At 46.5% G+C, this 21,871-nt stretch overlaps 2 protein-coding genes across 5 annotated transcripts in view; both read right to left on the minus strand.

Moving 5' to 3' along the window:
* AUNIP (aurora kinase A and ninein interacting protein) overlaps nt 1-9,842 on the minus strand; it is a 31,399-nt gene extending 21,557 nt beyond the window's left edge. For all 3 annotated transcript variants that reach the window (XR_009008378.1, XM_057546936.1, XM_057546923.1), the window contains exon 1: nt 9,645-9,842. Coding sequence is in view for 2 of the 3 variants with exons in the window: in XM_057546936.1 (XP_057402919.1) it covers nt 9,645-9,725 (81 nt within the window). In the remaining variant the exon portion in view is untranslated. The remainder of the gene's footprint in view (nt 1-9,644) is intronic.
* Nucleotides 9,843-10,972: 1,130 nt separating this feature from the next.
* On the minus strand, nt 10,973-20,889 carry PAQR7 (progestin and adipoQ receptor family member 7). 2 transcript variants are annotated; one of them, XM_007178683.2, is made up of 3 exons: nt 20,754-20,889; nt 17,048-17,143; nt 10,973-13,068 (listed from the first exon to the last, which is right to left on the minus strand). In XM_007178683.2, the coding sequence occupies exon 3, from the start codon at nt 13,045-13,047 to the stop codon at nt 11,995-11,997; it is 1,053 nt and encodes a 350-aa protein (XP_007178745.1). In that variant the 5' UTR covers nt 13,048-13,068; nt 17,048-17,143; nt 20,754-20,889; the 3' UTR covers nt 10,973-11,994. The 2 variants fall into 2 exon arrangements, with proteins under 2 accessions (XP_007178745.1, XP_007178746.1); XM_007178684.2 differs by lacking the exon at nt 17,048-17,143 and having other exon boundaries at nt 20,754-20,882.
* Nucleotides 20,890-21,871: the final 982 nt, after the last annotated feature.

Below are 21,871 nucleotides of genomic sequence, written 5' to 3' on the forward strand. Positions count from 1 at the left end.
AGAATAAAGAAAAAAGAATGAAAAGAATTGAAGACAATCTCAGAGACCTCTGGGATAACACTAAACGCACCAACATTTGAATCATAGGGGTCCCAGAAGAAGAAGAGAAAAAGAAAGGGTATGAGAAAATATTTGAAGAGATTATAGTCAAAAACTTCCCTAATGGGAAAGGAAATAGTCACCCAAGTCCAGGAAGCACAGAGAGTCCCATACAGGATAAACCCGAGGAAAAACACACCAAGACACATATTAATCAAACTAACAAAAATTAAATTCAAAGAAAAAATATTAAAAGCAGCAAAGGGAAAAAAATAACATATAAAGGAATCCCCATAAGGTTATCAGCTGAATTTTCAGCAGGAACTCTGCAGGCCAGAAGGGAGTGGCAGGATATACTGAAAGTGATGAAAGAGAAAAACCTACAACCAAGATTACTCTACCCAGCAAGGATCTCATTCAGATTCGATGGAGAAGTCAAAACCTTTTCAGACAAGCAAAAGCTAAGAGAATTCAGCACCACCAAACCAGCTTTACAATAAATGCTAAAGAAACTTCTCTAGGTGGGAAACAGAAGCAAAGAAAAAGACCCACAAAAACCCAAAACAATTAAGAAAACGGTAATAGGAACATACATATCAATAATAACCTTGAATGTAAATGGATTAAACGCCCCAACCAAAAGACACAGACTGGCTGAATGGATACAAAAACAAGACCCATATATATGCTGTCTACAAGAGACCCACTTCAGACCTAGGGACACATACAGACTGAAGGTGAAGGGGTGGGAAAAGATATTCCATGCAAATGGAAATCAAAAGAAAGCTGGAGTAGCAATACTCATATCCGATAAAATAGACTCTAAAATAAAGACTATTACAAGAGACAAAAAAGGACACTACATAATGATCAAAGGATCAGTCCAAGAAGAAGATATAACAATTATAAATGTTTATGGACCCAACATAGGAGCACCTCAATACATAAGGCAAATGCTAACAACCATAAAAGGAGAAATCGACAGTAACACAATAATAGTAGAGGACTTTAACATGCCACTTACACCAATGGACAGATCATCCAAACAGAAAATAAATAAGGAAACACAAGCTTTAAATGACACAATGGACCAGATAGATTTAATGGATATTTATAGAACATTCCACCCAAAAGTGGCAGAATACACTTTCTTCTCAAGTGCACACAGAACATTCTCCAGGATAGATCACATCTTGGGTCACAAATCAAGCCTCGGAAAATTTAAGAAAACTGAAATCATATCAAGCATCTTTTCTGACCACAACACTATGAGACTGGAAATCAATTACAGAAAAAAAACTGTAAAAAACACAAATACATGCAGGCTAAACAATGTGCTACTAAATAACGAAGAGATCACTGAAGAAATCAAAGAAGAAATTAAAAAATACATAGAAACAAATGACAACGAAAACACGATGACCCAAAACCTATGGGACGCAGCAAAAGCAGTTCTAAGAGGGAAGTTTATAGCAATTCAATCTCACCTCAAGAAACAAGAAATACCTCAAATAAACAATCTAACCCTACACTTAAAACAACTAGAGAAAGAAGAACAAAGAAAACCCAAAGTCAGTAGAAGGAAAGAAATCATAAAAATCAGAGCAGAAATAAATGAAATAGAAACAAAGAAAACAATAGCAAAGATCAATAAAACTAAAAGCTGGTTCCTTGAGAAGATAAACAAAATTGATAAACCCTTAGCCAGACTCATCAAGAAAAAAAGGGAGAGGACGCAAATCAATAAAATTTGAAATGAAAAAGGAGAAATCACAACTGACACTGCAGAAATACAAAGGATTATAAGAGACTACTACAAACAACTATATGCCACTAAAATGGACAACCATGAAGAAACGGACAAATTCTTGGAAAGGTACAATTTTCCAAGACTGAACCAGAAAGAATTAGAAAATATAAACAGACCTATCACAAGTAATGAAATTGAAACCGTAATTAAAAATCTTCCAACAAACGAAAGTTCAGGACCAGATGGCTTCACAGGAGAATTCTATCAAACATTTAGAGAAGAGTAAACACCGGTCCTTCTCAAACTCTTCCAAAAAACTGCAGAGGGAGAAACACTCCCAAAATCATTCTACGAAGCCACCATCACCCTGATACCAAAACCAGAAAAAGATATCACAAAAAAATAAAATTATAGACCAATATCACTGATGAACACAGATGCAAAAATCCTGAACAAAATACTAGGAAAAGAAATCCAACGACACATTAAAAGGATCATACACAATGATCAAGTGGGATTTATCCCAGGTATGCAAGGATTCTTCAATATACACAAATCAATCAATGTGATACACCACATTAACAAATTGAATACAAACCATATGATCCTCTCAATAGATGCAGAAAAAGCTTTTGACAAAATTCAACACCCATTTATGATAAAAACTCTCCAGAAAATGGGCACAGAGGGAATCTACCTCAACATAATAAAGGCCATATACGACAAACCCACAGCTAGCATCATACTCAATGGTGACAAACTGAAAGCATCTCCACTAAGATCAGGAACAAGACAAGGATGTCCACTCTTGCCATTCTTATTCAACATAGTTTTGGAAGTCCTAGCCACGGCAATCAGAGAAGAAAAAGAAATGAAAGGAATACAAATTGGAAAAGAAGAAGTAAAACTGTCACTGTTTGCATCACTGTATACATAGAAAATCCTAAATATGCCACCAGAAAACTACTAGAACTAATCAATGAATTGGTAAGGCTGCAGGATACAAAATTAATGCACAGAAATCGCCAGCATTCCTATACACCAACAACGAAAAATCAGAAAGAGAAATTAAGGAAACAATCCCATTTACCATCACAACAAAAAGAATAAAATACCTAGGAATAAACCTGCCTCAGGAGGCAAAAGACTTGTACTCAGAAAACTATAAAACACTGATGAAAGAAATCAAAGATGATGTAAACAGATGGAGAAATATACCATGTTCTTGGATTGGAAGAATCAATATTGTGAAAATGACTATGCTACCCAAAGCAATCTACAGATTCAATGCAACCCCTATCAAACTACCAATGGCGTTCTTCACAGAATTAGAACAAAAAATTTTACAATTCGTATGGAAACATAAAAGACCCCAAACAGCCAAAGCAATCTTGAGAAAGAAAAACAGAGTTGGAGGAATCAGGCTCCCCGACTTCAAACTATACCACAAAGCTACAGTAATCAAGACAGTACGGTACTGGCACAAAAACAGAAATATAGATCAATGGTACAGGATAGAATGCCCAGAGATAAACCCACACACATATAGTCACTTAATTTATGACAAAGGAGGCAAGAACATACAATGGAGAAAGGACAGCCTCTTCAATAAGTGGTGCTGGGAAAACTGGACAGCTACATGTAAAAGAATGATATTAGAACACCACCTAACACCATACACAAAAATAAACTCCGAATGGATTAAAGACCTAAATGTAAGACCAGACACTCTAAAACTCTTAGAGGAAAACATAGGAAAAACACTTTTTGACATAAACCACAGCAAGATCTTTTTTGACCCACCTCCTAGAGTAACGGAAATAAAAACAAAAATAAACAAATGGGACTTAATCAAACTTAAAAGCTTTTGCACAGCAAAGGAAACCATAAACAAGACAAAAAGACAACTCTCAGAATGGGAGAAAATATTTGCAAATGAAACAATGGACAAAGGATTAATTTCCAAAATATACAAACAGCTCATGGAGCTCAATATTAAAAACACAAACAATCCAATTAAAAAATGGGCCGAAGGGGCTTCCCTGTTGGCGCAGTGGTTGAGAATCTGCCTGCCAATGCAGGGGACACGGGTTCAAGCCCTGGTCTGGGAAGATCCCACATGCCACGGAGCAACTAGGCCCTTGAGCTACAATTACTGAGTCTGCGCGTCTGGAGCCTGTGCTCCGCAACAAGAGAGGCCGTGATAGTGAGAGGCCCACACACCGCAATGAAGAGTGGCCCCCACTTGCCACAACTAGAGAAAGCCCTCGCACAGAAACGAAGACCCAACATAACCACAAATAAATAAATAAATAAGCCTACACCTTAAAAAAAAAAAAAAAAAAAAAGGGGGCCGAAGACCTAAATAGACATTTCACCAAGGAAGACATATAGATGGCCTAGAGGCACATGAAAAGATGCTCAACATCATTAATTATTAGAGAACTGCAAATCAAAACTACAATGAGGTATCACCTCACGCTAGTCATGATGGCTATTATCAAAAAATCTAGAAACAATAAATGCTGGAAAGGGTGTGGTGAAAAGGGAACCCTCCTGCACTCTTGGTGGGAATGTAAATTGATATAACCACTATGGAAAACAGTATGGAGGTTCCTTAAAAAACTAAAAATAGAACTACTATATGACCCAGCAATCCCACTACTGGGCATATACCCTGAGAAAACCATAATTCAAAAAGAGACAAGTGGGGCTTCCCTGGTGGCGCAGTGGTTGAGAATCTGCCTGCCAATGCAGGGGACGCGGGTTCGAGCCCTGGTCTGGGAGGATCCCACATACCGCGGAGCAACTCTGCCCGTGAGCCACAATTACTGAGCCTGCGCGTCTGGAGCCTGTGCTCTGCAACGGGAGGGGCCGCGATAGTGAGAGGCCCGCGCACCGCGATGAAGGGTGGCCCCCGCTTGCCGCAACTAGAGAAAGCCCTCGCACAGAAACGAAGACCCAACACAGCCATACATACATACATAAAAAAAAAAAAAAAAAAAGAGACAAGTGGGCTTCCCTGATGGCGCAGTGGTTAAGAATCCGCCTGCCAATGCAGGGGACATGGGTTCGAGCCCTGGTCCAGGAAGATCCCACATGTCGCGGAGCAACTAAACCAGTGCGCCACAACTACTGAGCCTGTGCTCTAGAGCCCACGAGCCACAACTACTGAGCCCACGTGCCACAGCTACTGAAGCTTGCATGCCTAAAGCTCGTGCTCCGCAACAAAGAGAAGCCACCACAATGAGAAGCCCACACACTGCAATAAAGAGTAGCCCCCACTCACCGCAACTAGAGAAAGCCCACGCGCAGCAACAAAGACCCAATGCAGCCATAAATAAATAAATAAATAAATTTTAAAAAGAGAGACATGTACCACAATGTTCACTGCAGCGCTATTTACAACAGCCAGGACATGGCACCAACCTAAGTGTCCATCGACAGATGAATGGATAAAGAAGATGTGGCACATATACATAATGAAATATTACTCAGCCATAAAAAGAAACGAAATTGAGTTATTTGTAGTGAGGTGGATGGACCTAGAGTCTGTCATACGGAGTGAAGTCAGAAAGAGAAAAACAAATACCGTATTCTTACACATATATATGGAATCAAAAAAAAAGAAAAAAATGGTACTGATGAACCTAGTTGCAGGGCAGGAATAAAGATGCAGACATAGAGAATGGACCTGAGGACATGGGGTGGGAGGGGGAAGCTGGGGCAAAGTGAGAGTAGCATCGACATATATACACTACTGAATGTAAAATAGTTAGCTAGTGGGAAGCAGCAGCATAGCACAGGGAGATCAACTCTGTGCTTTGCAATGACCTAGATGGGTGGGATAGGGAGGATGGGAGAGAGGCTCAAGAGGGAGGGGATATGGGGACATATGTATGCATATGGCTGATTCACTTTGGTGTATAACAGAAACTAACACAGTATTGTGAAGCAATTATACTCCAATAAAGATCTATTAAAAAAATAAATAAAATAAAATAAGCTACAAGGATATATTGTACAACAAAGGGAATATAGCCAGTATTTTACAACTATAAATGAAGTATAACCTTTAAAAACTGTGAATCAATATATTGTACACCTTTAACTTATATAATATTGTACAGCAACTATACTTCAATTTTTTTTAGTTTAATATAAGTAAATAAATAAATCAATAAATAAATCCCACTGTGTGCTGCCTGGAGAGGCTGGGAATTTTCAAAAACCAGCTAGGCTATGCTTCTTTTTAACAGACTTTCCTTCAGCGTCTCTCTCTCCTCTAGCTTTCTGCTATAACCAGCCAAAAAAAAAACCCAGCTAGCACCTTTAACACACTGCCTGGAAATCTCCTTAGCTACATCATCCAGTTCATTAGGTACATTTTCTACCTCCCACTTTACTACAGCCAACAGTGTTGCTAAACTTTGTCAGTGCGTAACCACTTTCCAAGATTTTTCTCACTTTCCTTTAAACCCTCACCCAAAGCCTCCTCCAAGGTCATCAGACTTCTAGAAACAGTTCCTAAAAAGCTCTTCAAGCTTTCACTAGCATTCCCTTCAAAGTCCTTCCAGCTGCCACCCACTGCTCCATTCCATCTGCATTTCTGAAAGCCAAGCCCACCAGATAGATTAACTCATTCACTCATTTGCTCATTCAATAAATGTTTACTGAGTACCTATTACATGCCAGAAAGTTTCTGAAGGACTGCCTAATGGAACTTTCATTCTAGTAGGGGAAGAAAGACAATAAATGAAAAAGTAAATATGCAGCATATAATGTGTCTGATGGTTAAAAGTACTATGGAGAAAAACAAAGCAAGATTAAGGTAGTTAGAAGTATGGGGAGAAGAGGATAAGGGAAAGGATGGTTAAGAAAAAACTCAGTTAAGTTGATGTTTGAACAAATGAAGGAGCAGAGCAATGTGGCTCTCTAATCCCTTTGCACTTCAGGCACAAGTATATAAAAGTCTCAAGCACAGACGTACTTGCCTTGAAAGACAGCAAGAAGGCCAGTATGGTTGGAGCAGAGGCAGAGAGAAGAGCAGATGAGGTCTAAAAGGCATAAGAGGGCACACAAGACCAGATGGTGTCTTATGAGCATTAAAAAGATTTTGGTTTTTACTAGAAGGTAAGAAACCACTAAATGGTTTTAAACTTAACAGTGAGCAAAGGGTCACTCTGGCTCAGGTGGCAGCAGTAGAAACAGTAGGAAATGATGACATTCTAAATACATTTGAAGGCACAGTCCATAGCATTTGCTGATGGACTGAAAGTTAATAAAGTTGCAGAATGTCAGAGTGGCATTCAGTGTTCCTCCAAGGCTGGTGGAGAAACCACTGATGACTCGGCCAAGATTTCTGATATCTTTGCATTTCTGTCTCCCTCTTAGTTAAGTCCACTTCTCCTTCTCTGCTACATATCTCAAGGGTAGGGAACTAAACTGCATCATAGATGAAGAAGAAACAGAAATTATTTTCTAAGTTATAATGACATTTTAAATATAATACACTTAAGAGACAGCAAATATACAAATCAAATGCTAAATATTTTTACCTCTTTAATGTACAGGAAAACCTTTGTTAAAAAATTTTCTCCAATATTTTAATATAGAGGCAACAAAGTTAAAACACCACATTTGAAAATCACGGAAATTAAAACGGTCTTTCTTTTTAAAATATTTATCTATTTGGCTGCACCGAGTTTTAGTTGCGGCACGCGGGATCTTCGTTGTGGCATGCAGGATCTTTAGTTGTGGCATGCGGGATCTGTTTTCTACTTGAGGCATGCAGGATCTTTTTTTTTTTTTTTTTTAGTTGCGGCATGTGGGATCTTTAGTTGCGACCTGTGAACTCTTAGTTGCAGCACATGGGATCTAGTTCTTTGACCAGGGATCGAACCCAGGCCCTCTGCATTGGGAGCGCTGAGCCTTAGCCACTGGACCACCAGGGACGTCCCAAAATGGTCTTTTTAAAAACCCATACTAAAACCCGTATGTCTCACATGGAAAGTGCTCCATCATATATTTAGTGAAAGGTGAGTAGCAGAACAAACTGTCTGATATAATCTCATTTGTGGGGGAAATACATAAATATATTTATTTATCTATCTATCTATCTATTACCTGTGCTTCTGACCAACTGGCTATAGATTAGGGGTTCCAACAACCCCCTCCTACTCAGGATGCCAATCCCAAGTCCAGGTTATTAACTATACTTCTGACTAGCTGGCTATAGATCAGAGGTCCCCACAACCCCCTCCTCGAGTTCAACTGCTAGAGTGGCTCACAGAATTCACAGAAACATTTTACTTGCTAGATCACCGGTTTGTTATAAAAGGATATAACTCAGGAACAGCCAGATAGAAGAGACGCATAGGGCAGGGTATGTGGGAAGGGGTATGCAGCTTCCATGCCCTCTCCAGGCGTGCCCCTCTCCCTGAACCTCCACATGTTCACCAACCTGGAAACTCTCTGAACCCTGTCCATTTGGGTTTTTAATGGAGGCTTTATTACATAGACATGATTGATTTAAGCAATGGTCATTGGCAACTGAATTCAATCTCCAGCCCTTCTCCCCTTAGAGGTAGGGGAATGGAGGGAGTGAAAGTTCCAACCCTCTAATCACAAGGATGGCTCTCCTGGCAACCAGCCCATCCTTAGGTTACCTAAGGGCTTTCCAAAAGTCACCTCATTAAATATAAAAGACACCATTATCACTCATAACACAGGAAATTCCAAGGGTTTTAGGAGCTGTGAGCCAAGAACCAAAGACAAAGACCAAATATATATGAGAAATATAAAACAGAGATAATGACAGTACCTACTTCATTGAATTTTGAGTACCTGCCACTGATAAGGCATGTAACGTCCCAGCAAAGTGCCTGACACATAGAAAGTAGTCAATAAATTACATATTGCTATTATCTGTACATCTTTTCTTCCCCACATGACTGTAAGCAACTTAAGAGCTAGAACTCTGCTGTTAGTGTCTGCTTTGAGCCTGTTTTTCATGTGTAAAATGGGTATCATTATATTACTACTACATAGAATTGCACCAAATAACAAATTTTCAGCAGTGTCCAGCTTAAAATGCTCAATAAACATTAACTACTATTATCCCATACTTTTGTTTCTTTGTAATGACTAATAGAAAATCTTGCATATGTGCCAAACCTGGGTGGGATTTCCAATTCTCCTAGTTGGGTGAACCCGGGTTCATTACCTCACCTCAGTTTCCTCATTTCCATAAGGGTGATGACACATATAACACATATTAAATACTTAATACAGTATGTGGCACCCAGCGGATGCTTAATAAATATTAGGCCAGCTCCCCTCCCCGTCTCTTCTATTTTTTCCCCTAAAGTAACATGTTCTGGGCAGGTAGATGGCGGGCAACCTGACAAGTAGGGAAGAAACGGACCTCCGGGCGAGAACTTCCGAAGTTTGCATATGCACCCACCCCTCCGTATTTCAGCCTCTGCTACCATCTTGAAGGGACTCCGAGTTAAGGGGTCTGCTGCATTACGCTCCTCGGAGCAAATTTTCTCTCCACCCTCTTCCCTCACCTCTAAACCTCGCTGCCCCAGTCTCTCCACACACACCCCACCCCACCCCCCCGCCAGCCTGCCTGCCTGCCTTCCGCCCCCATTTTCTCTCCACCCTTCCCAAACCCCATTTTTCAACCTTCTTCAGACTCCAGCCCCTCTCTCCCCTGAACCGCCAAAGCTATTCGTTCTCGGTCCCCGACTCCATCTCCACATCACATCCCGGTCCCCCCAAACTCCTCCCTTCTCACGCCTCCGGGCCTCTAACACCTCCCCCAACACCCTCTCTCGCCTCAACGCCCTACCTGCGCTTTCCTCCTCTTCAGCGCCGCCGCGTCCAGCCACACGCCGCAGGCCTCCTCCTCCTCCGGGCCTCTGCGCCTCATGGCCGCTGAGGAGACTAAGACAACGGGGTAACGGAGTGGGAGTCCGGCCGCCTCAAAGAACCGCCATAACTGACTCCGCCGACGTTCGAATCTCGCGCCAACGCCGGGAGCGGAGCTACGCCGCGGCGGCCCCCGCTCAGGCACCGCCCCCAGCGTCAGCTTCGCCCCGACCCAAGCCCCGCCCCTTCCCTAAACCCTGCCAGCCTCACTGCTTAATGTTACCAAGGCCACGTTCTTGCTGGTTTTCTCATTCGAAAGTTGTATTCCAGAACTGTGCTGTGTGAACGCGTTCGTGACACTGCACAAGGAATGCACATTTTCTTTTTGCTGAGTTAGTTGGACTTTCTTACTGATAACTATCAGGGTTTTTCCTTGTCTTATCGCTGAATCCTCACGAACATCTCAAAAGGAAGAGGAGAGGAGGCTCTGGTCCGCCAACTGCAAAAAGCTAGGGTCCTCAACAGTACCTTAAATGGATTACTTTTGTAATTCAAAACAAGAAACAAAAAGCTAAGTATAACTATGAAACCTCATGGGAGAGGATTTAGAAAACGTTAAGTAGAATGAAAACTAAAAATTTGCAGTCAAGAATTAGCTTTCAGTATTGCTTTTCTCGCTTACTGTGTGGCCTTGGATTTTAAAGAGGATCAAATAAGGTTTGTGAAAGTACTTTGTAAATTCTGAGAGCCCCTCAGAAATGCAAAAATGCTGGCAACCACAACCACAATCTCCATAGATGTACTATATGTATAACAGGATATTTTAGCAGTGGAGTGGTATTTCTTATTCATTTAGGGTTTTTTTGCTTTTCTTACCTGTACTTCCTAATTTTCCTTCACTGTACATATATTACCATATATTGCTTATGTACTGTGGAAAAGGCAATACTGTAAACATTAACATATAACAATATCATAAAAGTTAACATATAAGATCCTCCTTGATTGAAAAACCAAAAAGTGAAATCTTTGTCAAATTATATATTTTTAAACACATTCTTTTAACTTCTAAAACTTATTTAGTAATAAAACTGCCCCACCTTTCCTACCAAAAAAAAAAAAAGTTCACATATATAGTGAATAAGACCCCAACCCCACCCCCAGGCAAAGATAAGACAAGATCTGTCCCCTCCTCCCTATGCCCACCCCCAGCCTCCCCCTGAAAACCTCCTCCAACACAGTGAACAGGTTCAAGGGGCACCAGGGCTCCCTCTCTAGGATAGGAGACAAAAAGCAAAGAGGCAGCTCTTATCACAGTCACTTTATTGCTTCCAGGACATCAGAGTCCAGACCACTCCTAACTCCAGCCGCAGTGAACTCCTCCTTCCATACCTCTTGGCCTTTGGACAAGTTTTTCCCTCTACCTGGAATGCCCTTCCTCTTCTCCACGTGTAAACTCCTATTCACCCTTCCCAACCCAAGACCCTGAGGGTCCCAGGCAACACTAATTATTCCCTCCTCAGTGCTTCCCCTGACGGTTCATTCTGATATTAAAGCCTTTACCATCCTGCATTGATCCACGGAGCCCAGTCAGTGGCCTGCCTCTGAGCAGAGGCCCAAGAAACACTAAATGGATAAATACTGAATCATGAACAAGGGAACCAGGAAAGACACTGGGAACAGGGTGTGTGGGACATTGAGGCCAGAGCTAGGAGGGTCAGGGCTCACTGTCTGGGACAGTGACTGAAGAGGTATGGGGCACTGGATGGGATCCATTTCTACCTGGCACAATCTTCTATCTTTGGGGGCTCTCTGCAGCACCAAAACTTCAGGCTGGGGTTCAAGAATGGTAAGATCCTGCACACATTTTGGGCCTGTCCTTTCCCTATCCACCAGTGAAATCTGGGTAGAGGGCAGCTGCTGATGCTTTCCCTGTCTCTCAGCTCAGATCTGACTCTGACCTAAATCCCAACTTCACCCCCTCCCAGATAATCTGGAAGGCCCAGGCCAGGGTCTTGGCCCCAGCTGATCCTCTATCCTCACCCCTAAGTGAGAGGCAATGGGGGGAGGCAAACCAGGGTAGCCCACATCTTTCTCTTTCCCTCTCCCAGGGCAGGGGGCTGGGGCAGGCCCTGAAGTGGACCCCAGCAGCTCCAGCCAATCCTCAAATCCAAGGACTGGCCAGTGCCCCCCTTGGCAGCTGAGGTGTGCGCACAGAAGTCACCGCGGGCCAGACACAAGCAATTTTACCAGGCCTTGTTCCCATCTGGAGCCAAGCCCGGACCCTTGGGCCCCCACTATACCTCCCTCCCTACCAGCTGCCACCCCCTTCACTGGGTCTTCCGCTCGAGATTGAGTTTGCGCCGTACCAGCTGGCTCAGAAGGAATGCAGTGAGGATGCTGCTGCCTACAGTAAGCAAGAAGAGGCCGGAGAAGTTTTGGGGCCAGCGGGCGTGCAGAGGCTCATAAATGGGCCGCCGGGCCTCATAGTCCAGCGTCACGGCCTCCAGCTGAGCCAGCGTGCACAGCACCAAGAAGACATGGAAGAGCTGGTGGCCCTGCCCAAAGACGTGGCAGCTGCCAGGGAACCAGCGCTCAGGCATGAAGGCAGAGAAGAAAGTGGCAGCCAGCAGAAAGAAGACCACCTGGCATTTGTGGTAGAGAAGAGCCGGGTCGTCCATGGCAGGGTTGGGGGACACGAGGATGCGGTGCACCACGGGGCTGATGTCCAGTGCGTAGGCCAGCGCCGAGGGCACCTCCTGGCAAGTGCGGCCCAGCAGGCCAGGCTTCTGGATGTACTTGTTGTAGCAGGAGCCAGCGCAGGAAAGCCAGGCGAGAAAGGCAGCCATGGGCAGGTAAAAGGTCTGCACCTGGGCATGCCACGCGGGCTCAATGGCGTAGTAGAAGTGTGCCAGGGCACTGCCAAACTGGTACACAGCCACACCCACGTAGTCCAGGAAGAAGAAGCTGTAATGCCAGAACTCAGACTTGGCCTGCAGGAGGTGAGCCAAGGCACTGAGGGAGAGGTAGGTGAAGGAGGTGAGGACAATGATGAAGAGGGGCAGGGCGTGCAGGTCTCCCCAGAAGTCCATGGTCCCCACAAAGATGGCCAGCCGCAGCAGCAGCACCAGGGCCGCCAGCAGGTGGGTCCAGACGTTCACCGCCTCGTTGTGCTGCTGGAACAGTGTGCGGAAGTAGAAGCGCCAGGTCCGATGCAGTGGCCGGTAGCCCACATAGATGTATGGCTTCCAGAAGAGGGGCGGCACCTCGGCTCGGTCCACTGTGAACACAGGCTCTGGCTGCACAGACGGCTGAGGCATCTGGTGGACCTGCCGCAAACTGGGCAGGAGGTGGCTGAGCTTCTGGGCCACCATTGTGGCCATGGCTGTGGGTGGGGCGAGGAGCTGGGAGAGAGGCCCAAACAAGGTCAGGGGGCTGGTGTCCTCACCCTCCTGCCCCGTGAGCAGCAGTTGGGGGGCTGTGCTCTTCCCCACCCCCTTATCCCTACACTGAGTTTAAGAGGAGAGGAGTTGTCCTAAGGGAGAGCTCAGCTCTGACTCATGATTGTTCTTCTCCCTGATGTATCCCAAGTGCCTAGAACAGTGCCTGGCACATAGTAGGTGTTCAGTAAATGTTTGAGGCATGTGTTAAAGAGGCTCACTATGTCATCCTACTTCTTTCCAGTCCAGGCTCCATACAGCAACCCTCATTGTTTTCTCCTGTGTTCATGCTGCCATCAGTGTTTACCTGACAATGACCTTGCTAACAGACCTGCTGCCTCTACCTTTAGCTCCTTCAGAGTGGCCAGGGTCTGCCATTGACCCTACATCACCCTACATGATCTGGTCCCTACTACCTTTCCTAGCCTTATTACTCAACCACAGTGCACTTCACATCCAGCCACAGCCTCATCAAAACCGTGGGCCTGATGTTTCATATGTCTATAGCTCTGCACAAGCTGTTCCCTCCATCTGAGCCATTTACCTCATCTTGCCCATCTGGCAAACTCCTATTCATCCCTCAAAACCCATTTCTTCTGTGACACTTTCCCTGGAGGTCCTCCAATGATGACCCCTCTAACTTGAGTGCCTACAATCCTTTGACCATTATAATACTTCTTACGGGCATTAAATTGTTAGTGCAAGCTCCTCCAGGGCAGGCAGTTTGTCTTATTATTTTGTGAACCCCTGGTGCTTAGCAGGTAGCTGGTGCTCAATGTTTGTTGAATGAAAAAACAACATAATAGCATCCTGATAATACTTCATAGCCTTCAAGGCCCAACTTGAAAAGCCACTTTTTTCCCGAAAGTCCCTAGTAACAACTGATCCTATAAAAACAGCCCTTTCCCTCAGCCACACCCTCACTCAAAAGTTCCCCTCTCCAGCCCTTCCACCATTGCTAATTGCAAATAAATCCAATCTAACCCCTCACCTGGCATTCAAGACCCCATGACCTGCTCCGACCCTCATTTCCCACCTAACCCAAATGTCAGACCCTGTGCCAACTTCCTTTCCCTCTACTGAAATCCTTTAAAACCAGTACAAGCTGCCACCTCCAGGGGACTTCCTTAATGCCCCCTCACTTCTCCCTGTGGGAGATCTATAATGGGTTATACAATTTAGCATTTAAAACACATTCATTCATTCATTCATTTAGCAAACACTTACTGAGCCCCTTCTCTGCCTCATGTCCTGTGCCGGGTCCCAAAGGTGGGGGTGGGCTGGAGAGTGGACAAGAATTTGATCCCTGCCTTCAGGAACTTCATGATATGGTAGAGGTTATAAAGAGGAAAACAAAGCATAGCACATGCTTACACAGCATGTGCTATGTGTCAGTGTCTTAAGCACTTTATGCATATTTGACTCATTTAATCATCATAGCACCCTATCAGATAGGTATTATCATTATGCCCATTTTTCAGATAAGGAAACTGAGGCACAGAGAAGTTAAGTACCCTGCCTAGGAAGTGGCAGAGGCATGATATAAACTCAGTTTGCAATCTTATCCACTTCCTTAAACTGCCCTTTGCAAAACAAGGTGGCAAGTACTATTAATCATTTCATAATTATATACTGCTTTTGCCTGGTACCAATTGCTTAATTTAGGCTTATCATTATTCACTGTTTCATTCATTAAATCAAATATCTGTTGAAAAACTAGCCAGACAACTAGCTAGACAGACAACCCCCCTCCCTCGGATTCTCCCCCAAGAAGCTTATTGGACTCAGCAGCCAGATGTACTCTGTCCATCATTCATCAGATACTTATTGCAACTTCCTTTGCACCAGTCATTCTAAGTGGCAAGAAGATCTGCACTCAAGTTCCCCGCCACCAGCAGCACCGTGATCACCCCCAAAGCCACCCAATAATTCGCACATGGTCCAAGTAAATGCAATGTGCTTGCTATGCAAAGGCGACATCAAGACAAGCCCCCAGCCCACACTCCTCCACATCCCGAGCCTGATTTGCATCCCTGAGCTCCTCCTGCATTACATTCTGGAGTCAGCTCTGGTCTCTGGCCTTTCCTCGTCTGGTAGGGAGGAAAGAATTAAATGTCATTACACCACTACTTTCTATTCCCAGACAGCCTGGCAGGTTTAGGAAGCAGACCTTGCTGATGAACTAATTAGTGGGGCCACTTCTGTCCAGAGCATAAGAACTCCCCTGGCCCACTTGCTGGTTGAGGAGCCAGCACTGGATTTCTTCTCCTCCCCAAGAGACAGGGCTTTAGCCTCAACAGTCTGGCCTCTACCCTTGTCTACAACTTTGTCTTCCCAGCTCAGAACCTCAGGGGACCAGAAAAGGCCTCTGAAAGCATCTTGCAGCTCTTTTGTTTTACATTGAGAAAACAAGAGCCCAGAGACAGCAAGGCCTTCCCCAGAGTTGCCCAATCCAGCCATGTTTCCATTCCACCATGAGGGCAAAGACCAGGGGGTGATGACATTCGATGGTGCCTTAGTTCCTGAGTCCCTGTGATGTGTTAAGTCCAGTCCGATGCTCCACATCCCACTCTTAGAACTTCCCAAGTCATAACAGCATATTAAAGGCTCGGAGAAGGTCTGCACCAAAGAAGCCTGCTTCACTTTGTTGAACCTACATTTGCCAAGCTTACGTGACCAAGGATTCCTTTCCCAGTAATGATTATATTATAAAGCTAGCTGAAATGTAGTAAGTGTTTACTATATGCTCACTCTTCATAGCCTTGTTGCAATTAATTCTCATAACTAGCCTGTGAGGTAGGTATTACTGTGCCCATTTTGTTGTTGAGTGAAATTCAGAGAGGTTGGAGCTCCTTAGCCAAGGCCATACACAGAGAGAGAGAGAGAAAGAGAGAGGGAGAGAGAGAGAGGGAGAGAGAGATGGAGCCAGGATCCAGACCCAGCTCCCCGACTGCAGAGCGCAGATACTCTCAGCCACTCCTGCTGCCCTGCTTCTTGTCACACCTAACTGCATCCCAAAGAACTACTTTGGAAAACACTGGTCTAAAGCAGGCAACCAGGTCCTTTCCCGTAAATTATTTCCTTAGGCTTCTAGCAACTGACTTGCATCCAGGGACCTCAGACTCACCCAGTTACCAGTTACCCACTCTCTCTGCACCAATGAAGCCCTGGCTCACAGCTACCTCCTCAGGTGGGTGATAGCTCACTCGCAGCCCTTCCTCTCCCCCAGACACAGTGGGCCCTAAGCACAGAACCCAGAGGCTGCATACTGGGATGACAGAGGTCCAGTTGCCCTATTTCCTTTAGACCTTTAGACCAGTGGCCCCATTCCATTTGAATAGCTCTATTTTCAGAGTTAGTTCCCATCTCCTGACTCCATGGAAAGGGGCCCTGGATCCAGGGGAAAGAAGCAGGGGCAGGAGTCTAGCAAGAGCCAGAAGGATGAGGGTGAGTATTCAGAGGGCACCCTCAGGGCATCCTTTGAGTAGTCTGCCCACCAGGCTGCCAGAACCTGGCTTTTCCAGGCATCCCACCCCAATCCAGTACACCTCCATGGCCCCCCCTCCAAGTCTCCCTAATTGCACAGGTTACCTAAGGATTTCTCTTGAACCTGGGGGCTGATGACTTCTGCTGTGGAACAGGGCAAATTTGCCAGATGCCAAGCACTGGGTGGCACTTCCACAGGTGAGGGTCACTAGGGGTGGGGCTTCCAGGGACTGTAGGGGTCTTGTGTGATGTCACCAGAGGGTGTGATGTCACCAGAGGGTGGGGCTAAAGACAACCTCCACCCTCTCGCCTCCCTCCATTACCACTCCCACATTGGTCAAATCCAGGCTAAACTCTGCATCCCTAGCCAGGCCTCAGCTGCAGAAGGAAGCTTGTGGTTAACCTTGGCATGAAACATTTGGGGAAACCGAGGGCTAGCTGAAATGTTGTGACTTACCCAAGATCACACAGCAAGGTGGGCAAAGCTGGGCTGAGACCAGGTGTCCAGGGCCTGGTTCATGAATGTGAGGCAAACTTGACTGGCTTCTGTCCTCTACTCAGTGGGAATCACAATGAAAGGGAGTTAGGAACCAAGGAGAAAAGAGACACTATAAAGGCTCGTGAACGAGATGGACTTCAGATTTGGACAAACCAGGTTTGACTCCTGATTCCATAACATACTAGCTGTGTGACCTAAGACAAGTGACTTACCTTCTCTGATCCTCAGCTCCCACATAAGAATTATATTATCTACCTCGTAGACTGCTACAAAGATTAAATTTATGAGAACAGTTTTAGCACTGTTTAGGGATTCAATAAATGATTCCTATTATTAGTATTAATTACTAATAGTAGTAGTAATTATTATTATTAAGAGTAGTAGTATTTGAAATATCCCCAGCCTGAGTATTAGTACTTAAAATATTTCCAGCTTGAAAAATTTGCTTGGGGTTCTCTAAAAAACTCGGTCCCTTTTAGCCCTCGATAGCTGGCTCCACTGGATTTGGAGGCCTTAGAAAGTTATCTGTCTCTTTAAATCTTTACCTTTCTCTGAGGATGCATTTAGGGACCAGGGAAATTTGGTTGGAGTTTAATAATTAAAGTGTTCTCAGCAAAGACTATTCAGAGTAACCTCTCTGGATTCACAGGACTCTGAAGATTTGCACTTGCCCACTGACCCAAGAGAAGTGGCTAGGAAGTGAAATCCCCAGAGAAAAGGGCCTCAAGCTCAGCAGCCCCAGGAGCCCCATCCCGGAGCAGGAGGGTAGAGGGGGTAGACTGTGCTAGCAGGTAATGCAAGAGGCCTGTGGCCTGGTTGGGGCCTGTCTTGCAGGTTTGGGAGGCTCCTGGGTTGGCTGAACTTCAGAACTGGGATCTCCAGGGCCCAGGTGGGAATTCTTCTGTCAATCTGAGCAGCACCTTCCTCTTCTCTCCTACCTCCCCAGCCCTCCCAATTCACATTCCCCTTTTCTAAACTCAAGGTCAACCTCCTCACCTCCTTCCTCAACCAAGGCTTGCCACCCCTAGTTCCTCCTGGTCTCCCCCTGATACCTCTGGGGGCAAAACAGCAGACCAAGTTGTGGGGATGGGGTAGTGAATAGGCTTTGGAGTGGGAGAGCCCTGCGTTATACCCATTCCACAGATTTTACTCAGTGCTTACTATATGCCAGGCACAAGGCTGCAAGGCTGGGGCACATGGTGAACAAGGCAGACAGGCTCCCTGCCCTGACAGGGCTCACCCACACAAATGAAATGCCCTTGGGCCCAGGAAAATCCAGCCCAGAGAGAAGCCACCCAGGTGGTAACCATGGAGAACTGGAGAGAGCTGCTCCCCCCAGGGAGGGCATCTACCACTCACCTCGGGCAGATATTTCAAGAGAACCCAGGTCCCCATTTTTATGTGAGGATGGGATTTCAGGTCTGGAACTTACCAGCTGTGTGACTTTGCTAAAGTCCCTTTAACTCTCTGGGCCTGTTTCTTCATTTGAAATCGGAGGATAATAATAGCTACCTCAAGCAAAACAAAGTCACAGATGCTAGCTAGGTGTTGGCTCTGGCACAGCATGGGCTCCATTATCTTTGTTGGATTCTAGTCCTGACTCAGCCACTCAATCCCAGTGTGACCCTGGACAAGTCCCTTCCGCTCTTGGCCCCGTTTCTCCAAATGTCAAAGGACAGAGTGAATTCACCAATGACTTCAAACGGCCCTTCAGTCCCTGAGACATTCCAGCAATATTTGTTTTAGGCTTACAGTGTGTAAAGAGCTGAAGCTTCAGCAGTGAACAAAGCAGTTAAAACACCGCCCTCATAGAACTAATAGCTAATTAACAGCTAAGGGTAACCCCTAAGGGTATTAATACCCTGCCCATTTGGAGCTTAATAGCCTAACTAAATAACACCTAAGTCTTTTAAGTATCATTTGATTATAATTCTACTTCCTCTTTTGCCTGCTTCCTGGCATGCAAAATATTCATTGTTGCTTCTCTGGGCCCTGATGTTTCAGCAACTCCCTTAAAGACAACTTTATCTTGCCATGAAAGGCAAAGTTTAACCTCATTAGATAAAAATAACAAAAAAGCCAGACCAGTGTTAACAATGGGGCTGTCAGAGGTAAACCCTCTTGAGGGGTCCTGACAAGGATGACACAATATGGCAGAGCCTGAAATATTATTAATAAGACTAGGCATTAACATTAATAATTTACAGTGGCTTGCTGTTTAAAAAGAACTTTTACACACATTTCACCTCTCCCTCTCAGCAACTCTTTGAACCTGTGGCTAAGCTGGTGTCACAGCCCCAGAGTGAGGCAGGAAGGCAGAGCACATCTTACTCCAAAACCAGTGCTCTTGCCCTTCATCTGCTGTGGTCAACTCCCAGGCACCCAGTGGGTGGCCACAGATTGTACAAGCAAAGTTTTCATCCCTGGCTGGCTTCTTGATATCTCAGCAACTGGGTCACCTCCCTCAATGCAAACCAATTCCCCAGTTCTGCCCAATGTGTTTAAAGAAAAAGTTCCTCCATGTCTTCCAAAACTGAACAGAAAACGCTTTTGTTTTTTGTAACTGCACTTTGGGCTTCCATTTGTACTGAAAAGTGTGATCAGCATGAAATAAATCACTCTTAAAGGAATTCCTAAGATCTCAGACTCAGGACTGTTCTGAGGAAAAGGAAGCACCCGGTGGAGGAAAGCAGGCCCAGAGAGGTTGGGTGAGCTAGGTACAATTGTCCAGCCCAGGGGGACAGAAAAGGGACCTGGGTTTTACCACTGACCAGTTTCACCACTGACCTCTTGGCAGGGAAACTGAGGCTGGGGAAAAGCAGCCTATCACTAAGGGGCTCAGCGGTGGCACAAGTCACATGATGGGAGGCTGGGTCCCTCTCTAATGGGACATCCACCTAGGAGCAGCCAGCCGGGCCCTGAGAATACATCTAACTCTTAAACTCCCCAGCCTTGGCCCAACCTCTCACTCCCGCCAGGCTTGGGGCGGAGTGGAGGGGTGGGCCGGTGGCATGCCCCAGGGAAACCTCTAGAGGTCCTCAAAGCCTATAGTCTTGAGGCAAGTGCTTCCCTCACTGAGTAGGAGGAAACCTCATGCTCTCCCGACTCCAAAGGAGGCCTCCCCCTCCCACGGGACCTAAACTGCTTTGGAGCAAGAGCCCCTCTGACCCCAGCAGCGCTCTTACCACTGGTTTCCGGTTTCCCAACTGGGAGCCCCTCACATCACCCAGTTCCAGGTACTCACGCCCCTTTTTGCCCCCAGAATCTCACTAGATTCCTCCTTCAGTGGAAGGAGCGTGCTCCGTGCCTATTCTCTTCCAGGACACCACGGCCCTCCCAGGCCAGCTCGCCCCTCTGCTCACTCCCTCACAGATGCGCTTCCCTCCGGCTTTGATGGCCCCTCTCCTCCACTCTCCTCCCGTCTCCTCCCACTCCTCCCTGAGACTCTCCCCCTCCAGCTCCGCTCCTCCTTCCTGCTCCAGTCCCTCCTCAGTGGCGCCCCACTCCAGCCGATCCCCGCTGTCAGCCGCCCACTCCCTCCCCACGTGCCCCCAACTCACGTAGCCCCGAGTTTCCGCTGCACACAGCTCCCCGCGCTCCGCCCCGCGGGGAGCGCCCCCTCTGCCCGCCGCCCGCCCTTCCCACTTTTCCCCCAGCCCCGTACCTGCGACCGAACCGAGTTGCAAAAGGAGGCCCGACTGCGACCCGACAGCCCTCGGCATCCCGGCTGCAAGCGGGCAGATAAAGGGGAGGCCCGGCGGAGGCTCCGCCCCGAGCCGGGGGAGGGCGGGGCGGCGGCGGGCGGCAGCGGGCCTTCGCTTAGGGCTCGGGGCCCAGGACTAGGCCGCCGCCCCGCCCACCGCGCCCGCCTGGCCGGGCTCCAGCAGCCTCTACCCAATGGCGTCCACGTGTTGCACGCGGAGGCGAAAGTGGTCACCCACACCGGTGACGACAGTCTTGGGAGTTCCTGTGGTTTACGTGCTGATGGGAACTCGGAGGCCCAGAGAGCATAAGTCGTTGCTCAGCAGGCGCTCCAGCTGAGCGGTTTCCACTTCCGGCCGCCTCGAGCCACAAGCTTCGGAGTCTGGAACTGGCTGACCTGAGAGGGAGGGGGCAAGTTGTAGCAGGAGCACCCGGGGGCAAGTTGTAGCAGGAGCACCCGAGTTTTCCAGCGAGAGCGTGCGGCCCAACCCTGAAGCCACTTAAACCCACACAGCCCACCTCTCTAGAATGCTTCTGGTCGGGACACACCTGACCTTCCCCATCGTCATCTCTCTGCCTGGGGAGCTCCACCCCACCTCTGCTCCCCTAACTTATTCAAGTTCCCACCGAAAGCCCTTTCTTTGGGCAGCTTCGCCTGATATGCCCAGCCCAAGGCACATAGTTAGGACTTATATTGAAACACCTTTCTGCTCCTAGTGTAACATCTCCCCGCAGGAGTGGGAGCACCTGAAGGGTGAGGAATCCCTGCACATAGTAGGCCCTCAGTAAATATTGGACCAACAATGGCAGGGCTTGTCAGCTCCTCAGGTGTGCAAAGACCTGGACCAGGCAGAGTGGGGAGACACCCCAACCCTTCTTGGAAGCATCAGCCTGATGGATGGACCGCTGAGAGAAGACAGTCTAGGAGGGACACCCCCTTGCCCTCAGGGAGCTCTGAGGCCATTCAGAGAGACAGCTGTGGGGCACAGGCCTGATGACAGGATCCAAGTCCTGGTGGTGTTACCCCCAACTCACCATGTGACTTTGGGCAAGGCTCCTCATTGTTCTCTCTGGGCCTCA

This window comes from Balaenoptera acutorostrata, chromosome 1, assembly GCF_949987535.1.
Source record: "Balaenoptera acutorostrata chromosome 1, mBalAcu1.1, whole genome shotgun sequence".
NCBI lineage: Eukaryota > Metazoa > Chordata > Mammalia > Artiodactyla > Balaenopteridae > Balaenoptera > Balaenoptera acutorostrata.